Source organism: Plecotus auritus (genome assembly GCF_963455305.1).
Source record: "Plecotus auritus genome assembly, chromosome: 9".
Taxonomy (NCBI): domain Eukaryota; kingdom Metazoa; phylum Chordata; class Mammalia; order Chiroptera; family Vespertilionidae; genus Plecotus; species Plecotus auritus.
The window spans coordinates 56,527,641-56,548,241 of NC_137783.1; the positions used below are offsets into that span (position 1 = coordinate 56,527,641).

Sequence of the window (20,601 nt, forward strand, 5' to 3'; positions counted from 1 at the left end):
CAGAAGTCAAAACTGGTCATTTCTGGTCAGTTACCAAGAGAGCTCGGGATAGTTCCCCGGAGTCCATGCTTTGCAAACCTGGAGCAGGAGCCCATTTGTATAATGGGCACAGAAACCAGAGTTTGATTGGAACCTCAAAGGGAGTTTTGCCAAGCCCTTACTGTCTGCACATGAAGTGTGGGTTCTTCAGTGCAGAGCAAATGATCTGTTTTCATTTTTAGGCATGTCAGACCCGAACTGGCCTGAGGAGAGTCCCGTACCACTCACGAGAGCCGATGGCACTAGCACTGGGTGTCCACGCTATGCCAATGATAGTGTATATGCTAACTGGATGGTTTCACCCTCAGCGGCACAATTAACGGACTCGTTTCATAGTTAACATTTCTTTGTGAAAGGTAATGGACTCACAAGGAGAGGACACTTGCCGAGATGATCCACCGGCCCCTCACTGTGCCCTTTCCGCTGGCTGGCGGTTTTTCCCTCCCAGCAGACGCCATGCACTGGATGGGAGTCTGGTCCCGTGTGTAGGTCCCTCCTCCTCCTCCTCCTCCTCCTCCGCAGCCCTCGGCAGCGCCAGTGCCGGTCTGTGTTCATCAGGGATCACCGTGTTCTGTGCTCACACGTTTGGGTTCCTCACTCACTACCTGATCTGTTTGATTCTCCTGGTTGCCACCCAACAAGGCAACGAGATGTAAACATGAAGCACACGCCCCCCCACCCCAAACCCCCCACAAAGGCAGCAGGGACAAAACTGGCCCAAAGGATCTGACGGTGTGGAGAATGGGAGCCTGGCAAGGCCGAGTGTTGGTGTCAAAACCTGCCGGGGCTGGCGTGGGAGAAGGGGTCTTGGCACAGCCCTGGGCTCAGGATTTGGGATCCTGAGATTTTTCTTTTTTAATTAAAAGAAAACCTTTTCTTAGGAAGATATTTGATTTTTTTTTATCATGATTAAAATGATTCTTAGATTAGCACAATGGAGAGATTTGATGCCATATTTGCTGTGTAGACAGGCGGTGTCGGGAGAGAGCTCACAGACACATTTGCCCCATCACTGAGTGGCCACTTCCTGGTCTAGAACAGTACGAAGGAAGTGGGTGCTTGTGGAGTGGCCTTCAGTCCAGGCAGAGATGTGGCAACTGGGAGCCCACCCCAGCCTTCTGTCCACTGCATGCCCAGCACCAGAAAGCAGTGGCTCATCTCACACCTCAGGAGTGGGCGGAGCTGGTGCTCAGCGTACAAGGGACTGTTCAGCTAGTTATGTTAGAAGTAGCATTGACAATGACCAAGGACTGCCTCACCTCTGATTTCAGTTCTGATGTGGAAAAGACAGTGTTCTGGCTCTCATAGAGCTTGTGTGGAAAAGTACGTGTATCCACGCTTCCTGTGTGTGGACTTGACGCTGCTATAGCAAGACATTTTTGTTTCTTAGATTCTGACCATGACTCATAAGCTTGTCATTCTTCTCTGCCTGTTTGTGGTCACAGACACTGCGCTCCTCCCAGCTTCGGGGGAGGGGGAGCTTTTGGAAAGTCCTGGTGGCTCTTCTGTTTGCCTCAGCACCGTAACTTCCCAGGGGAGGATCGGTTACCAAACACTGCCTGGCCTTCGGATGGAATGCACCAGGGAAGGACTTAGCTGTAGGTTTATTATAAGACTGTGTTTTACAGGCATTACATAAAAGCAGTAACATTAACAGCATTTTTGTGGCCAAGAAGGCTCGTCTGAGTATGTGCTGGAGCCTCATGGTGTGTGCGCACTCGGTAAACCCCCGGAAAAAGAGCTGGAAAAACACTTACTAGAGACGCAAGGCGGCTGTAGCTGGAGCCGTTTTTCAGATACCCTATTAGTTCTTTTACCAATATCTCGTTGGAAGTTTCTGGTTTCAGACATGCTAAACGCTAGTCTTGTTAAATAAGGGTAAACTTTCAAATTATTAAAAACGCCTACTCAGTAAGTGAGTTGCTGTAGCACAGCAGTTCTCAACCTGTGGGTCACGACCCCTTTACAGGGGTCGCCTAAAACATCCTGCATATCAGATATTTACATTACAATTCATAACAGTAGCAAAATCACAGTTATGAAGTAGCAACGAAAATAATTTTGTGGTTGGGGGTCACCACAACATGAGGAGCTGTACTAAAGGGTCGTGGCATTAGGAAGGTTGAGAACCACTGCTGTAGCAGGTTTGTTAGCAGGGTGAGGACTCCGAGTCCAAGTGGCTGACCCAGTGGTGGGGAATTAACCCTTGACTGATAACCTAACTGTCTAGTCCTGAGTTATAAAAGTACTCATGCCTACTAGTCCTCTCAGAATTTTCATGCATATATGCAGAAGTTATGAAGTATTTAAGTGTTGCTGAGTATTAAGTAGCAATCTGTCAGTTCTGAAAATTTGTAAAATCTATTTATGAAAGGTTATTAAAACCATACCATGTTCATTTGTTTTTGTAAATCAAGGTGACTAAGAAAATAATTTTAGTTATGTAAATAAAATCATATATCATAAAATGTGTAAACTTCTTTTCTCTATTTAACTTTCTAACTGGAAACATCAAGTTTTTTATGTTGAAGTTTCAGTGCAAGGATTAAAATGTCACAAGGGAATCTGTTGGGGTAGCCACTGGGGAACTAACAGTGGTGGAAGGTCAGGAGGCTCTTGGTGGTCGTATGGACTTGTCTTGCACAATATGTAGGTGAACAGGCACATTGACAGTAACTTGAAAATTTAGCCAGTCCCGCTATTCAAAGAATCCCTGCCTTCAGGTTTCCTTCCCAAGAATAGAGCAGCAGCCAAGGCCAAGTTCAGGTGTTTATGGTTCCCTGGCAGTGTGCTTGCCGCTTGTTTTTTGAAGCTGGAGTTGGACAGTTATGGGGGAGAGGATGTAAAATGCAGTCATGACTGAAAGCCTATTGGGAGTTGGAGGGAAATTATGAAGCACTATGAAGTTTAAGATACCGAGTGCTTCTGTTTCCATCCTCCCGTTAGACTGTGCAGAAATTCTGTGAGCTCCTCCTCAAAGTTCCTGGCAAGGAGCATGTGGGTCAGTCGGCAAACACGAGTTGCTGCCACCATAAATCTGATGTGGGGTTGCCGAGGGCCTGTGTCATTTCCTCGGTCAGGCGTACGCACACATGTGCACACACAGGCTGCCCACGCCCCGGGCACTGCAGCTGCTGGCCCCAGTGCCTGAGTCTGCTCTGTTTCCTCCAATTGACTACAGGGACTGGAAATAAACTTAATTTCTAGGCTCAAGTTATTTGCTACAGCCTTTACCTCTGAATGTTTAGAAACCCATGACGAGGAAAGTGAATACTAACATACTAAACGCCCCTTTACATGTCCATAGGAGTTTGTGTCTGGTTTTTCTTTTCATTTGTCTATGGTTTATTTTTCTTAAAAGGCACATTCTCCGCCAGCCTCCACAACAATCCCTTCCCACCACAAGGCCAGCTTATTTGGGTGCAAATGTTGTTGAATACAGTGTCTAAGAAAAGGACTTGGACAAATAGTTTACATATAAAAGAAAATTTGCAGGAAAAGCACAATTTCTTGTAGTATAAACCCCCTCCCCACACACACATACACACACAGTAAATGGCTTTCTCTCCTTACTCCAACATATTCACACAAAGGGTATTTAGTTGGTGGTGTTTAGGGTGGTTCTGGGAAATAGCTAAGAAATCCTGTGAAATTCTATGGCCCTGGGAGATGTAGTGAGAGTGGATCTGAAGGTGCAGCATGGGGTGCATCGCAGCATAAAGGCACGTGTGGAGTTTACCCTCTGCTCATGGGCCATTACATGCAGAAATGCCCCTCCACTGATCCTGCCTGCCCTGTCCTCATTCCTTCTCCAATGCAGCGGCCTTGATGGCCTGTTAGAACTGTGTCGAGTCCTCCACCTCTTCAGGAAGCTAGGACTCCCACGAAGGATTATCTTATCTAAGATGATACAAAACCAGAACCTGCAGGTAAGTTTGCGACTGGAAGCACGCTACCCTGTCCTGCAGCTGAGGCTGGAGGCTGTTTTATTCCTCCAACTTTCACTCCTCAGGTTCATGGGGCACACTGTGAACACCCAAAAGAAAGCACGGTTAATCTTTGCGACTCAGGTTTCGATTGCCGTGTCAAGTGACAAGATACCTTTGCAGATGTTTCTGATGTGTTAAAACACAGGACCTGGCCAACCAAGATCTCTCAGCAGGAGCCCAGGCAAGACAGCACCACATGGAGGCCATCTGGCTGCAGGCTGCAGGGACGTCGATCAGGGGAAGCTGGGCCAGGCAGCGTGGAGGGAGCAATGACCTGAGACTACTCCCACCACTGTGACTTCAAGACTTCTGTCCCACACCAGGGAAGACCATAATCCTGCATCCCTTCCAATGACACTGAACAATTCAAGTTCAAAATGTGGGCAGGCAAGGTAAGGAAAGTGCATTCTAAAACTGAAAATACAAAAAGAAAAGAAAAAAAAGTTTATTTTTTGAGAAGGAAGTCATTTTGATGCTTCAATACAGACAATATTTGCCATGCACCACACTGTCAAGTTCTTGAATAAAAATGCATAGTCCATTTTAAATGTCAATGTTTTAATTGATCTTTGTTAATTTGTAAATAGCACCAAAGTAAACCGTATTTTTTTGGCTGCTCTAGTTTCTCACCTGCCCCCACCCCCAGTACCTTTCTGCACTTGTCATTTCCCCACTGAGGAAAGTCATTCCAGTGGGTTGAGAGGGGTCTAGCCCAGGAGAAGGAAGAGCTACCTGAGGCAAGGGACTTGCAGGGAGCCCATACAGTGCCTGCCTCTTGGTGGCTCTTCCCACCAAGGTCATTTGACTGGCTCCATATTGTGCCTTTCTTCTGAGAGTTTTAAATACCTTTAAATTTTTCCTGAAGGCTCTGTGGCCACAGGGTTTGGGAGACTTCATGAATGTCTGGGGGTCAGGGGACGATTATAGGAAATGATTTTTTTAAAATATATTTTATTGATTTTTCACAGAGGAAGAGAGAGGGATAGAAAGTTAGAAACATCGATGAGAGAGAGACATCAATCAGCTGCCTCCTGCACGCCCCCTATGGGGATGTGCCCGCAACCCAGGTACATGCCCTTGACCGGAATCGAACCTGGGACCCTTCAGTCCGCAGGCCGACGCTCTATCCACTGAGCCAAACCGGTTAGGGCAGAAATGATTTTTAAGACTAGGAATAATACAGAGGAGGGGAAGATTTGGGTCTCTCTCAAGACAGTCATTAAAAGAAGTATTGTGGGAGAAAATTGTATTTTTAAAGAGAGGCCAAATGATCTATAATCCTTAGATTTGTAGAAATAAAGACCACCCAAGTGAGAACAAGCAGAAGCTACTTATTCTGAACTTGCTATAGCAGGGGACTCCACTCTGATTTTGGCAGACACTCAAGGCAGGCAGAGGAGTCTGAGAGTCCATAGTGGGAACAAAAGGAGGTGGGGAGGCCTCAGGTGTGCTGTCATCAGAAGTGGTTGGCATGGCAAAGCGGGAGGCTTTCACTAGAAGCAGGGCATGTTATGTGACTCACCTGGGGAACATATTTGGCTTTCTTAGGCTGGTTTTGAGTTGGAAATGGGAGCACAAAGTAGAGAAGCTAGCAGTCATTGACCAAGTCTTGATTATTCTGGGCTGATTACTGCAAAGGCTGTGGGTTAGAGTTCTTTGGTTATATGTGGTCTGGCCATTGTCTGTTTGCGTATTCTGTCTCTCAGGTCCCAAATTTGGTCTTTTTTTTTTTCTTTTTTGCTTGTAGGTTGGAAATTTCAAGGAAGTCCAATGGGGAGAAAACAATGACATCTGTAATACTTTCAACAATGAACTTAAAAAAGAAAAATTAAAGGAAGTGAAAAATCCAGATCTTCACCACTTTAAGATTGATCTTTCAGTCATCTTCATGATCAACAACATCATGAAGTCTTCTTGATCTTTCTGTTATATCATCACGGTGATCATCTGACAAGAAAGTGACTGTGCAGAAGCATTTCAGACCCTGGATAGAATGCCATAAACCATCATGATCACTATGACAACAACAAGAACAATCAATAATCCCTGTAAGGTGCTTTGAACCAAGAACTCCAACCCAAGCCAAGAACAAGTCCTATATAGGCCAAGAAGATCCACTTTAGAGAGCCAAGTAGCTTTTGCCTTAAGGCATCATATCTCCTGTTCCATCTTCCTGGTTTCAAGGATCCAAGTATTGTATTAGGAACAGCACAGACCATGACTAACCCACAAGAAATCTAGAGCAATGTCCATCATTGTCATGCCAAACAGTTGGGCTTAATCTGTGTTCCATCTAGGGAAGAGATGGTACCACTAATGACGTTTGTCAGAGTTAGTGATAAGTTTCTTATAATTCTACTAGAGACCCGGTGCATGACATTCATGCACTTGAGGGGTCCCCCTCAGCCCGGCCTGCGCCCTCTCGCAGTCCAGGACCCCCCAGGCGATGTCCACCTGCTGGCTTAGGCCTGGGGAGCAGGCCTAAACTGGCAGGGGGACATCCCCTGAGGGGTCCTTAGTGCTACAGCAGAGGCGGGCAAGGCTCCCGCCACCACCACTGCACTCACCAGCCATGAGCCTGGCTTCTGGCTTGCTGCTTCTTAGTGCTGCCTCAGAGGTGGGAGAAGCTCCCGCCACCGCCACTGTGCTCACCAGCCGTAAGCCCAGCCTCTGGCTGAGCGGCGCTCCCCCTGTGGGAGTGCCCTGACCACCAGGAGGCAGCTCCTGCTTTGAGCATCTGCCCCCTGGTGGTCAGTGCACGTCATAGCGACTGGTCATTCCACTGTTCGGTCGATTTGCATATTGGCCTTTTATTATATAGGATATGTATAACTCCCACCAATGAAAATCTGCTAAACAATGAGCAAGTAATTCCCCCAGGAAGAGTACTGAATAATTAAGGGTGACTTCCTTTTGGAGCTCATGTCTGAATCAGAATTTTCAGCCTTGATGATTTATAGAATTAGGACTTCTGTGTACAGACAAGTTTTGAAATACTATTTCTACATGCATGAGATGTTAGTCTGAAGCAAACAGAACCAGGCATCCTAACCACAAAAGATATATGTGACAGGGACACATGGAGATCTAGGGGGAAAATCTGTTCATGACAGAAGGCCAGAGCCAGGCCTTACATCAGCTGGTTACATGTTTGTATCCTATAGTGGTATCTTATAGGAAGCAAGTATTTGGCTCATCACCCTCTGAAGGTTGTTGAATTTAAATTTATGGTGTGATTGGTAGACTCTAACAATTGGTTTTTTTCTAGGAAAGCAGGATACTAGCAAAGTCACAGGTTAACTTGTTTAAAGTAATTTGTTCATGATACTGAAATTGATCTTCAATGAGATTGGAATTTCCCAGAGGTTTTTATAGTGGAGGTTTGGTGATTGGTAAGATTTAAGGCAGTGCGTACTGTTTGGGATAATCTAACAACGCCATTAGGATTAGAGTTAGTATATTCTGACCTAACAATTACATAAAGAGGAGAAATGAGAGGAAAAGGCCAATTATTGGTAAATGACAACCTGGGGTCTATAGGAAATAAGAATGGTTACATGCAAACGTAAAAAAACAAAACAGAAATTAGACAGGGACCTTGGGTAGAAGTTGTCCACAAACCTAGGTCATGTGTTCATTCTATAAGTCTTGAGTTAGCTGTCTGCTTCTGAAGATTGGTTGCTTTTAGAAGATCTCCGAGAATCCTCAGTTTGAAGTCGCTTGTTGGAGTAGCCTTCCAATTGTGCGGAATTCCAGATTTCTTCATTAGTTGTAAACATGAATCCAGGGATAGATGCCATAAAGTTTCGTTTTTGTGACTCATTCAAATCTAAAACATATTCAAATCCCACGGAGGGTGAAAACTAGATAATATCCACCTGAAGGTGTTCAAAGGGCCCTTGAGACTCTGGTTCCTGACCATGTCCCACTTTTATAGTTCTTCTTGGATTGTGTTGTTGACTGGTGACACATGACCCAAAAATAATCTCTGGTCTCTTCCAGTGTTGATTTAAGTTAGTAATCAATTTATACTCTATGAGTAGTTTGGGGGAGAAATTTAGCTAAATATCTATTTGAACTCCTCTGATGCTACCAAGCAACTATCTTGGGAGCACCACAGATTATGTAAATGAAGAGCACAGTCCGATTCTTCCCACTCTTCCTTTTCAGAATCAGGGACTAAACAGTGGTATTTTATAATGGCCTCTTTCAGTCCCTGCAGAGAGTTATCCTTGGAGGGTTTGGATTTGGTCATGACCTTGGTTAAGACCTTGTTTGTCAGGATAATCTGCTAGAACATTTCCTTTTAGCTTCAACATTATCTCTTTTTGCAGCCAACTCTCTAGGACAGTGGTCAGCAAACTGCGGCTCGCGAGCCGCGGTTTGCCGCTCTGTTGACTAATGAGTTTTGCCGACCACTGTGTATGGCATTACCCTTACCCAGAAGTTTTGACTTCAGGTTAAAGACATTAGTACATTATTAAAATGTTTTTTAAGTGTTTTTCCCTAAGGCAGTGGTCGGCAAACTGATTAGTAACAGTTGTTATTGGCCTATTCAGATTTTCTGATTCTTCCTAATTCAGATTTAGGAGATTTTTTCTAGGAATTTTTCCATTTCATCCATGTTGTCCAGCTTACAATCCTTGGTGTTTCTGTGATGTCAGTGGTTCTCTGCTTTCATTTCTGATTTTATTTATTTGGGTTCTCTCTCTTTGTTTCTTCATGAGTCTGGTTCATCAAACTTGTTTATCCTTTCAAAGAACCAGCTCTTGGTTTCACTGCTTTTTTTTTTTGGTCTCTATGTCATTTATTTCTGCTCTAATCTTTATTATTTCCTTCCTTCTACTTACTCTGGGTTTTTGTTGGTGGTGATTTATTTCTAATTCTTTGAGTTGTAGGGTAGTTTATTATTTTTTTAATTTATTTATTTTTTAATTGTTTGAAGTATTACAAATAGTAGTACATATGTCTCTTTTTTTTCCCCATTGACCTCCCCCCAGCCTCCCCTTCCCCCCAGTACATGCCTTTACCTGCCCCCCCCCCAGTGTCTTTTATCCATTGGTTATGCTTATATGCATGCGTACAAGTCCTTCAGTTGATCTCTTACAGCCCCCCCACACACACACACCAAAACCTCCTCTGCCTTCCCGCTATAGTTTGACAGTCTGTTCAATGCTTCTTTGCCTCTGTGTCTATTTTTCCCCATTTCTTTCCTTTAAAAAATCTTGCCTCTGCAGACTAGAAATAAACGTATAATAACAAAAAATGTTTGAGTCCCAATTTCAATGTCCAACAGTTCTGAGTCCCCATTTCAGTGTCAAACAGTTCCTTAAGTGTACATGTCAGCAATGATATCTGGATGGTGGGCACATGGTGGCAATGCAGGTCCAACCCTCTCTGGTTTGGTCCTAGACAAGCTGCTGCGTCGCACAGCTTCTGACTGCTAGCGTGGCAAGGCATCGTCAACGTCTCCCATCTCTGGACTGTTTCTCCTCTTGTCTTCGTGGTTGGAGCAGACCTGTCAATTCCTCTCTGTTGCAGGAATCCACATGGTCTTGGAGTTGTTTTCTGAAAATATACAAACATATTCTCGACCAAAAGTTAATAAAGGAATCTTTTCTATATAATTGTTTTGGGATCCTTTTTATTTTTGCCCAAACGATTTTCCTTTGTCTTATTTAGACACCATGTGTGTTTTTCATGGGTGTCTTGCTGTTAGCATTACAAATGAAAATTAATTTTATAAAGTAAAAATTTTCTAGATGTAATTTACTTACAGGATATTTTTCCTTACATGATATTACCCTACTATCCCCCCTTTTTTTGATTAATGGGGGCTTCTGTAAATTTTATAATGCAGTCTTGATAACTTTAAATTTTAATTTTTTGCACAAAAATATGACTGCTTTAGTTTCATTGCATGTTCAGGAATTTTACCATGAGATGAACTACCAATAGAAATTTTAGTTAACACTTTAGGAACAGCTTTTTGTCCAGTACAATTAAATTTTCTTGAATATTCACTTACTTGAATTAGCCTATTTAATTTAATCTGAAAACTTGATTATTTTACTGTCAAATTTAATACTCTACCAACAATCTTAGTTTACCCTGTAAATATTAGTGGAAAGGATTATTTGCATTCTTGAGTAGGCCCTGAGCATTCCTGGTGCTAGGCTGGATTTAGATATAGGGTGGCTGCTGTCAGCCAAGTCTCTGTTACCTGGGTCCCAATCTGAGCTGGGCCAAGTCACACTGTCTGTCACCTGTGTCCTGATCTGAGCTGGGCGTGGGAAGCAAAGCAGCCATAGGAGCAGGAGACCTCCCTCAGACGGGGCGAGGGTTCAGGCCCCTGCAAGGTTGGGGGGGTGAGGGTCTGTGCCCCACCTCTAATGATCCCCAAGTTCTCTCCTGATGGCCCCTCTGTGACTGTGCCTGTCTTAGGTTGTTCCTTCCCTGAGGAATCTTACCCGTCTCTGGCTAACCAGTCATCCTCCGGGGCCAAGCAGGGTGATGTGAGGTTCAGTTCTGTCTCCGTGGTAGCCTATGCCCCCGTGGCCTCCACGCCCAGCACCTGCCTTGGGATCCCCTGGCCTGCTGGCAGGACCCCAGAACTGATCACATATCTCGGGGAACTCAGGTTTCTTCTCCAGGGAGGGCCCAGTTCACACAATTGGGTGAGAGACAGATCCATGGTACCAGCCACCACGAGGTTTCAAGCTCAGCATGAAAAGAAAGCTCAGGCAACAGCTGAGGGCAATTGGATTGTGAGAAGAGGGTCCCTCTTGGCATAAAAGGCAAGAGGGGCCAATATAGAATGCTCAAGTGCCTTCCCAGAGCCTTAATTCCTTCTGCAAGAGATTAAATCCTTTCATGTCCTTTTTTTTTTTAGAGCTATGAGCTTCCTCTCAGGACTGCATTTGCTGTGTCCCAGAGATTTTTGGTTGCTGTGTGTTCATTTTCATTAGTTTCCAGTAAGTTTTTTCTTTCTTTCTTGATCTCATTGGTAACCCATTCATTGTTTAATAACATGCTATTTAGCCTCCATATGTTTGAATGTTTTGGGGTGCTTTTACTGTAGTTGATTTCTAATTTCATTCCACCGTGATCTTTGAAGATGCTTGGTGTAATTTTAATATTCTTGAACTTGTAGAGACTTGTGTTGTGTCCTAATATGAGGTCTATCTTTGTGAACTTGAAAAGAATGTGTATTCTGCAGCTTTGGGGTGAAATGTTCCTTAAATGTCAATTAAATCCATCTGATCCAGTGTTTCCTTTAGAGTCACTGCTTCTTTGTTAATTTTTTGTCTGGAAGTTCTAGCCAGTGAAATCAGTGGTGTGTTAAAATCCCCTATTCTAGCTGTATTGCTGTCAATCACTGCCTTAAAGTCTTGTAGAAGGTGTTGTGTTTTTCCCTTTATTGATTAAGGTGTTACAAATGTGTCCTTATCCCCCTATTGCCCCACCAATCCCCCCAATTCTGCCCTCACCCTCACCCCCTGTTGCTGTAGAAGGTTTTTTATATATTTAGGTACTCCCATATTAGGTGCATATATGTTTACCAGGGTTATAGCCTCTTGTTGGATCAATCCATTGATCTTAGTTGTCTCTTGTGATATCCTTTATTTTGAAGTCTATTTTGTCAGATATGAGTATTGCTACCCCAGCTTTTTTTTTTCTTTTCCATCCATTTACTCTCATCCAGTGTGAGTCTTGCTCTGAGGTGGGTCTCTTTTAGACAGCATATAGTTGGGTCATATTTTTGTATCCATTCGGCTACCCTTCATCTTTTGATTGGAGCATTTAACACATTTACATTTAATGTTATTATTGATCAGTACTTACTTATTGCCATTTAAATTCTGTATGCCTAGGTTTCTCTCTCTATTTCTTCTTCTCATTATAGCAGTCCCTTTAGCATTTCTTGTAATGCTGGCTTGGTGGTAATGAACTTATTTAGCTTTTTTTTGTTTGGGAAGCTCTTTATTTCACCATCTATTTTGAATGATAGCCTTGCTGGATATGGTCATTTTGGTTTCAGATTCTTGCTTTCCATTATCTTGAGTACTTCATGCCATTAACTTCTTGCCTGTAGAGTTTCTGGTGAGAAGTCAAATGATAGCCTTATGGAAGCTCCTTTGTAGGTAACAGTTTGCTTTTCCCTTGCTACCTTTAAGATTTTCTCTTTGTCTTTAATTTTTGGCCTTTTAATTATGATGCGTCTTGATGTGGGCCTATTTGGGTTCTTCTTGCTTGGGTTCCTCTGTGCCTCCTGAACTTGTGTGACTTTTTCCTTCATCAGGTTAGGGAAGTTTTCTGCCATTATTTCTTCAAACATGTTCTCTATCCCTTTCTCCCTTTCTGTCTCTTCTGGCATACCTACTATACAAATATTGTTACGTTTCATGTTGTCCCATAACTCCCTTATGCTGTCCTCCTGTTTTTTAATTGTTTTTTCTTTTTGGTTCTCTCAGTGATTTTTTTCTACCCTGTCTTCTAATTTACTAATCTGATCCTCAGCTTTCCCTAATCTGCTGTGAAAAGATATATGCACTCCTATGTTCATTGAAGCATTATTTACAATAGCCAAAATATGAAAACCACCTATGTGCCCAATAATAGATGACTGGATATACTTGGCCATAAAAAAGGAATGAGCTTTGGCCGGTATTACTCAGTGATTAGAGCGTGGGCCCTTGCACCAAAGAGTCAGAGTTTCAATTCCTCTGACCTGGGTTGCAGGTTTGATTCCCAGTCCCCATTGGGTGCTTTTGGAAGGCAACAAATCATTGTGTCTCTCTCACATCGATGTTTCTCTCTCTAGAGGTGTGTCTCTCTCTCTCTCTCTCTCTCTCTCTCTCTCTCTCTGTGTGTGTGTGTGTGTGTGTGTGTGTGTGTGTGTCTTTCCCCCTCCCTCCCTTCCACTCTAAAAAAATCAGTGGAAAAAATACCCTGGGTAAGGATTAACAAAACAAAAGAAAAAAGAATGAAATCTTACCATTTGTGACAACATGGTTAGACCCTAAAGGGTATTATGCTAAATGAAATGTCAGACAGAGAAAGACAAATGCCATGTAATTTCACTTAAGTGGAACCTAAAGAACAAAATAAAGGAACAAGCAAAACAGAAACAGACATATATACAGAGAACAGACTGATGGTTACCAGATGGGAGGAGGATTGGGGGACTGGGTCAAAAAGGTAAAGGGATTAAGAAGTACCAATTTATTGTTACAAGATAGTCAAGGGAGTGTAAAGTATAGCATAGGGAGTACAGTCAATAATATTGTAATAACTACATATAGTGCCAGATGGGTACTAGAATTAACAGAGGGTTCACTAAGCAAATTATATAATGTCTAACCACTAAGCTGCACACTTAAAACTAATATGAAATAATATTGAATGTCAACTGTATTCAAAAATTTGAAAAAAATTATACAATTAATAAAGAGGTGGCACAATCACAGAAAAAATTGGCACCCATTGTCTGCAATATCTAGTTAAACCTCAAATTCCTCTCCAGTGTAGCTTTGTGAGGGGTCTACAATAGATTTGGATAGTTTTTAGTCTATCAGAAGACAGTGTTTTTCCCCTTTAGAAGAGTCATGCCCTAAAAAAAAAAAAAAAAAAAAAAAAAAAAGGACTGTGTTAGGGCAAAATTATAATTTATCTTTTGAAACTTTATGTCCAGATTCTGCTAAGGGTGAGAATAAATGGAATCCTTTTCCTCTCAGCAAGCAGATCTACAAATTGTGTCAGAACTGGATCATAAGGGAAATTGTGATTATTTAAGTCTTTACTAAAGACCTTGGGAAAATATCAGGGACTTTCAATCAACCCCAAGGGCCTGACTGTCCAGGAGGACTTCTGTCCTCCATGATGAAAACCAAAAGCTACCGACAGTCATTCAGCCTTAAAAAAGAGTGACATTCTGACATATGCTACAACATGGAAGAACCTTGAAAACATGCTGAGTGAAATAAGCCAGACACACAAGGTCAAATACTATATGAGTTCACTTATATAAGTATGTAAAGTAGTAAATTCATAGAGACAAAAGTTGAATGGTGGTTGCCAGGGCCTGGGGGAAGGGAAAGTGTGAAGTTAGTTTTTAACGGGTACCAACTTGCGGTTGGGATGATGGCAGTTTTCTGAAGATGGATATTGGTGTTGGTTGCACAACAGTGTGAATGTATTTAATGCAGCTGAACTGGAAATTAAAAATGGTTAAAGTTATCAATGTTATGTTATGTGTATTTTACCACACACATACACACACTGCCTTGTTCTATAAGCACACTTGAAAAAGTTGAACAAAGATTCACTATAGCAAGTGCCTTCAGCAGTGGCTTTCAGGATGGTATCTGAGTTTAAGGAAATGAGGAATAACAGTTTTGTCGGTGGCCTTTTAGTGTTAAACAAATGGATGTCCCTGTCCATTTGGTTTCTTTACTGCCAGGATGGGTGTGTTACAAGGGTTAGGGCAGTACGTGACAAGACTTTTGGATCTGAGGCTTATACAGTGGGTGTGATCCCTTCCTTTACTTCTGGCTTCAAGGGATATTGGGGAAGTTTGGGTAATGGTAGGTAGGCTCCTTCTGAATTTCAACAGGTTCTGCTCCAATTATTTCTCCCGTATCAGTGTCAGGTACAGTGTCAAATACTTATCTAGGATGTGCATAGAATATAATGGAGAAAACAAAGATAGATTCAGAGCAGAATCAACTTGCTTGTGAATAGAAAAATCCTTTGGAATCTCACAAATAGTCCCAAATACTCTGGTGTTCATTTAAAATTGCAAAGTATGTTTCTCCTTATTAAATTTGCAAGAGGCTGTCACAGAGCAAGAAGGAATGTTTTGCAATCGAGGGTTCCAGGCTTATAGTTAAGGGCAGGAAAATAGAGAATATCTGTGGGTTAGCTGAAATGCTTGCCACCTGTGTCTGTTTTATGTTTACTCCAAAAAGGAGGCTGAGCAAAGATGGCAGGGTTTAATGCAGAAAGAGGAGTACTTGTATCTACCAGAAATGGGTGAGGTTGCCATATATAGTGGGTAGAACTGTGTCCTCACAAAAGATATGTTCCAGTCCTCGCCCTCAAAACCTGTGAGTTTGACCTTATTTGGAAATAGGGCCTTTGTAGGTGCAATCAAGTTAAGATGAGGTCATATTGGATTAGGTTGGTATTCTCAGCAGAAGAGGGAAATCTGGACATAGAAAACACAGGGGAGAATACCATGGGAAGATGGGGGTCGAGATGGGAGTGATGCATCTACAAGCCGAGAACACCAAGGATTGCTGGCAACCACCAGAAGCTAGAAGAGGTGAGGAAGGATACCCCAGAGCCTTTGGAGAGAGGGTGGCCCTGCTGACTCCTTGATGTTGGACTTTAAGCCTCAAGAACTGTGAGAAAACACATTTCTGTAGTCTTTATGCCACCTAGTTGGTGGTAATTTGTTCCGGCAGCCCTAGGAAACTAACACACTATCTACATTTCTAGTTAATTCAACTTGAGTATTTAAGGGTATGGCCGGATAGCAGGTACTTTTTCTTCCTTGGAGCACCCTCATAAATCTGAATTAAGGAGTTTTTCTTTTTTTTTTTATTTATTTTATTTTATTTTTTAAGGAGTTTTTCTTTGTCTCATAAGATGAGACCATCTTTTTTTCAGTGTCCTTTTTTCAAGTGTCCTTGTCAGTAGGTGGTTTGTTGGGGAGTAAGCCACCTCACTGCTCACCTGCAGGGCCACAGATTTATTTTGTGTCCTGTCTTGTTTTTGTTAAAACCCTTTTAAAATGTCTGCCAGGTAGCCAAAACCGGTTTGGCTCAGTGGATAGAGCGTCAGCCTGCGGACTGAAGGGTCCCAGGTTCGATTCCAGTCAAGAGCATGTACCTTGGTTGCGGGCTTGTCCCCAGTGGGGGGTGTGCAGGAGGCAGCTGATTGATGTTTCTCTCTCATCGATGTTTCTAACTCTCTATCCCTCTCCCTTCCTCTCTGTAAAAAATCAATAAAATATATTTTAAAAAAATAATAAAATAAAATAAATAAAATAAAATAAAATGTCTGCCAGGTATTGTAGTTCTAGTCAACGCACTATTTCCCATTCTAAGTTCTGTTTCTGAATGTGGTCTGCAGTTTCAGGTGTAACTTCATTAATAAAATGAGGTGAAAGGGCAACTTTTTAAACTCCCAAATATTGTTGCAGTTGTGGACCCTGAGAAAGAAGATACCTACTAAGAAGGGCTCCTGGTGGCTAACTGGTCTCCAATTTTAACAAAGAGAGCCTAGAAGCCACTTCTATATAGAGGTCTTTCACGCAAGCTGCACTTCACAGAGAGGCCTGCACTGAACAGCCTGCCTGCACTGTGCTTCTGCCAGCTGAGCCAACCCTTATAAAGGAGTTCCTGGAATCCTATTTCAACCAATAGGACTGAGGCTTTCCCCATCCAATCAGAGCTGCATAGCTATATCTCTCCCGCCCCACCCCACCCCCACTCCCACCCCATCAACATCTTTACAGACCAATCAGAGAAGCTCTATTCTGACCAATTAGGGAAGTGTCTTTTGGACTAATCAAACTGAGGACAGACCAATCTGCATGAGGACAGACCAATCAGGGAGCAAGGACTGGGGACTTCTGTCTATATAAGCCAGATTTGGCTCTGGGAGTACACTTTCCCTCTCCAGGGAAGACTGACAACTGTATTTCCCTGGTTGAGCTGAAACACCAAAGGTGTCTTATCAGAGCAGAGCAGAGCTGTCCAGCCAGAGAGAGGCCTGATCCCAAGACTGCCTTGGCCCCAGGGCTGCCTCACAGCTGTGCTGTTTTCACAGCAGTGCTTGCTGTATAACAATTGAGATGTTTTGCACTGAATAGTTTCCTTCCTCACTGCACCCCAAATTGGGGATTATTGTTGGCACTGAATTGGCTGCAAGAACACAATGCAGTTTCTAGTCTATCCCAAAGTCTCCTGTAGATTCCTCTTTTCTCTGTTTGCATTGTGGTTCATCTGCTTTTATTGGAGATGTTTTAGGGATGGCTTTTAGGAGAACCTTTTTGTGTAACTGCTTTATTGTGGAAAGGATTCTGTAGATCCCTTTCCAGGTGAGTCCATCCAACTTTTCCATTTAGCACCTGAGGTTTTAATCAATCTATGTACAAGTGGATATAGGTCAGAGAACACTGGGTCACATAACATTCCACAATGTTCTATATAATTCTATGAATAATTGCTGTTCTTGTCTGGGTTTGAGGAAATCCTTAATTATAGCTCTTAATTCCGTTTGGATCCAAGGTTTAAATTCTACAGTTGCCTCCTTACCTAGTTCATAAGAGGAATGGACATTCAGAGACCAATGGAATTTGCAGTCTTAGACAGTTGTTGGGGAAAGGTAAGGGGTGTAGACAAGGAAAGAGGAGGGAGGAGTGGATAGAGGTGTGGTAGGAAAGAGATCAGAAGGATGAGGGGGAGAGGGAGAGCTGGATGTATAGGAAGGCAGGAGGACGAGCCAAGAGCATTTTCCTAGGAGCATGAGTTTCTTGTTGCTTAAGTATGTCAGATTGCTCATTAGCTGGCCAAAGAATCTTTTAGTGATACAATTTTTGAATCAGAATATTTTTTAGAATCCTTAAAATATCATTCAAAAATGCTGCCATTGGGTCTGGGAAATCTTATTCCCTTTCTTTTCTAATATATCTCTCAAATCAACAACCTGTTCAAATTAAATGTTCCTTAGAGTGTCTACTGAAGGCCAAAAATGCTTGGTGAAGTTATGCCATTTAGAGAAATAGGCACAAAAATTGAAATTGTAAAGAGAGTACATATAAGAAGCAGGAGTTTTTCCTGGAGGAGGCGAGGATATAGCTTTAGACAATACCATGAGAACTGGCAACTGAGTAGGAATAGAGTGCTTATTCACCTCTCGGGACACAAAATCCAGATGGAAGAACCTCATCCAGTTTCACCGGTGACTCCACAGCAAAGTTTGTCCTAGTGGATGCTGGTCTGGTGAGAATCCCAAACTCACAGGTCTGTGAGGCCAGCTTCAGCAACAGTGTTCATGCCTGTGGTCTACCCTATGATTCTCCTTCTTATAACAAACAACGCTTTTAGACAGCACACAAAACAGTAACAAAAAAGACAGCAAAATGAAATGAATGGCCTGGTTCCATCAAAGATGCCAAGCAAATGGGAATCGGTAACAAAACATGAGTACCACGCTGAGAATAAATAGCCAAGGAATTCAATGCAAAGAGAGTGAGGTCAGACTCAATGCCAACTTACCATGGCCTCGAGGACTTGATAAGTTAAGGACAGCAAGGCACAAGGAGGTCTGTGTGTATACTGCACCTGATGGAAGGTTCAGTTGGAGGCAACAAGTAGTGCAGACCCTGTCTTGGTGGAGTCACCAGGAAAACTATGAAAAGGAAGGAAGATCACTGAAATGAAAACGGGTTTGCTATAGCAATGGAGTCAGCCCCCATCACTTGCTTTAGCAGAGACACAAAGGCAGGCCAGGGGAGTGGGAAAGCTTTCTAGTTATTTTGTTAAGCCTCAGATTAAAGGAAATGTTAGTGTGTGTTTTTATGTGTGTATGTGTGTGTTTTAGAAAAACTACATTCTTCTGATATTAATCATACCATAATAGTACTTTAGTATTTTCCCCAAGGGAACTACTAATTTATAAGCCCCAGTATATCATTCATTATCTGCCATGAAATTTGAATTATGCATTATCTTCTCTCCAAATTCAAATTACATTGTATTTGATTTGGCAGTCAAAATAACAATAAGCTAACAATTTAAATCCATTGATGGAACCTCAATTATTTTGAAAACAACTTTAATGGAGGATTCAATAACAATTTAAAAGAAATGACAACCAACACGAACCCTGCTGTTTCAATTTCATGCCAGGCTCTGTGCTGGGAGAGCCTCTGAAGCTCCCTCTCCAAGTTTCTGTTCTCTCCACTGTAAACTGAGGACTATAAACTACTCCACTGAGATGCCAGGAGACTCACACAAGGCTGATCTCGGTACTGAAAAATAACCAGAAACCAGACAGCTTAATTATGACAGGTGGTCAATTTAATCAGGCATGCTGTGTGCTTGAGTAGCTAGCTGGTCAAGTGGCAAAGATTCTAGACAAGGGAGGGATTCTTGCATATTCTTATTTTAATCAATTCATATGTATCAGACACATACTATGTGCAAAGAAAGTACTAGGAGATAAAAAATACATGGCTCTTCTCTTCAGGAGCTCACAGACCCAGGGGACCCATGTCTAGAGGAATTTTTTACTCTTGGGCCAGGTTGGCGGGAAGGGTTGCTAGGAACAAATCCTCTCCTGGAATGCCACTCCTACTGGAGGCACCCCACAGTCACCTTAGCCTCCTGCTCTAACTTAAGGCACTTGATGACAGTGAGCTCCCACGGCCTGCAGCCTGCTAGCACAGCACCGAACACTTCAAGTACAAAACTGTGTTTCATCCTCACAACAACCTTAGGAAGCACATGCTATTGTTTTGTCCCCACGTGACTGCTGAGGAAACAGGCTTAGAGAGCCTAAGCCCAGAGAGCCTACCAAGATAACTTGGTAAGAAAAGCAGAGCGTAAACACCAATCAGAAAGGATATGTGCACCCCTATGTTCATAGCAGCACAATTCACCATAGCTAAGATTTGGAAACAGCCTAAGTGCCCATCAGCCAATGAGTGGATTAAAAAACTGGTACATCTACACAATGGAATACTATGCTGCAGTAAAACAACAACAAAAACAAAATAAAACAAGGAATTCTTACCATTTGCAACAGCATGGATAGAACTGGAGAGCATTATGCTAAGCGAAATAAGCCAGTCAGAGAAAGAAATATCACATGATCTCACTCATTTGTGGAATATAATGAACAACATAAACTGATGAACAAAAACAGATCCAGAAACAGAGAAGCATTGATCAGACCGTCAAACCTCAGAGGAAAGGTACGGGAGGGTGGAGGTAAGGGGGAGAGATCAACCAAAGGACTTGTATGCATGCATATAAGCCTAACCCATGGACACAGACAACAGGGGTGAGGGCATGAGTGGGGGAGTAGGGGGTGGGGGCCAATGGGGCAATAAGGACACATACATAATACCTTAATCAATAAAGAAAAAAATATTTAAAAAAGAAAAAGCAAAGCACAGTGGTGGGAGGCAGACCCCAGAGCCATTCTCAGCGCAGCCTGTCAACCCAGACACAGGCAGGAGGGTGTTGATGCCCGGCATCCCCTCGCCTGCTCAGGGCAGGAAACGTGCCATTGGGATGTCCCTGGAACAAGCAGTGGGATGGAGGGCCTTTCTTTTTCCTTCACTAAACTCATACAATGTAAGGCCAAAAGCCATTTCCCAGAATGTTTCCCTCATTTTACTTGTAAGGAAACCCGGGTTCAAAGAAGTGGAGGGAGGAGCCTAAAGGTCACTGGCAGCCCCGGGCTTCCTCCCTGGGGAACAGCCCAGCTCCCCAGAACATCCAGACACCTCTGGCGACTTGTCAGTCCTTAGCTCAGTGCCCACGCAGGCAGGCAC

General features: G+C 42.9%; 1 protein-coding gene across 1 annotated transcript in view; it reads left to right on the forward strand.

The window, feature by feature from the left end:
* RET (ret proto-oncogene) overlaps positions 1-503 on the forward strand; it is a 53,692-nt gene extending 53,189 nt beyond the window's left edge. The window contains 2 exon segments of the mRNA XM_080688728.1: positions 222-335; positions 338-503. Coding sequence (XP_080544854.1) covers positions 222-335; positions 338-375 — 152 coding nt within the window. The 3' untranslated portion in view covers positions 376-503.
* Positions 504-20,601: the final 20,098 nt, after the last annotated feature.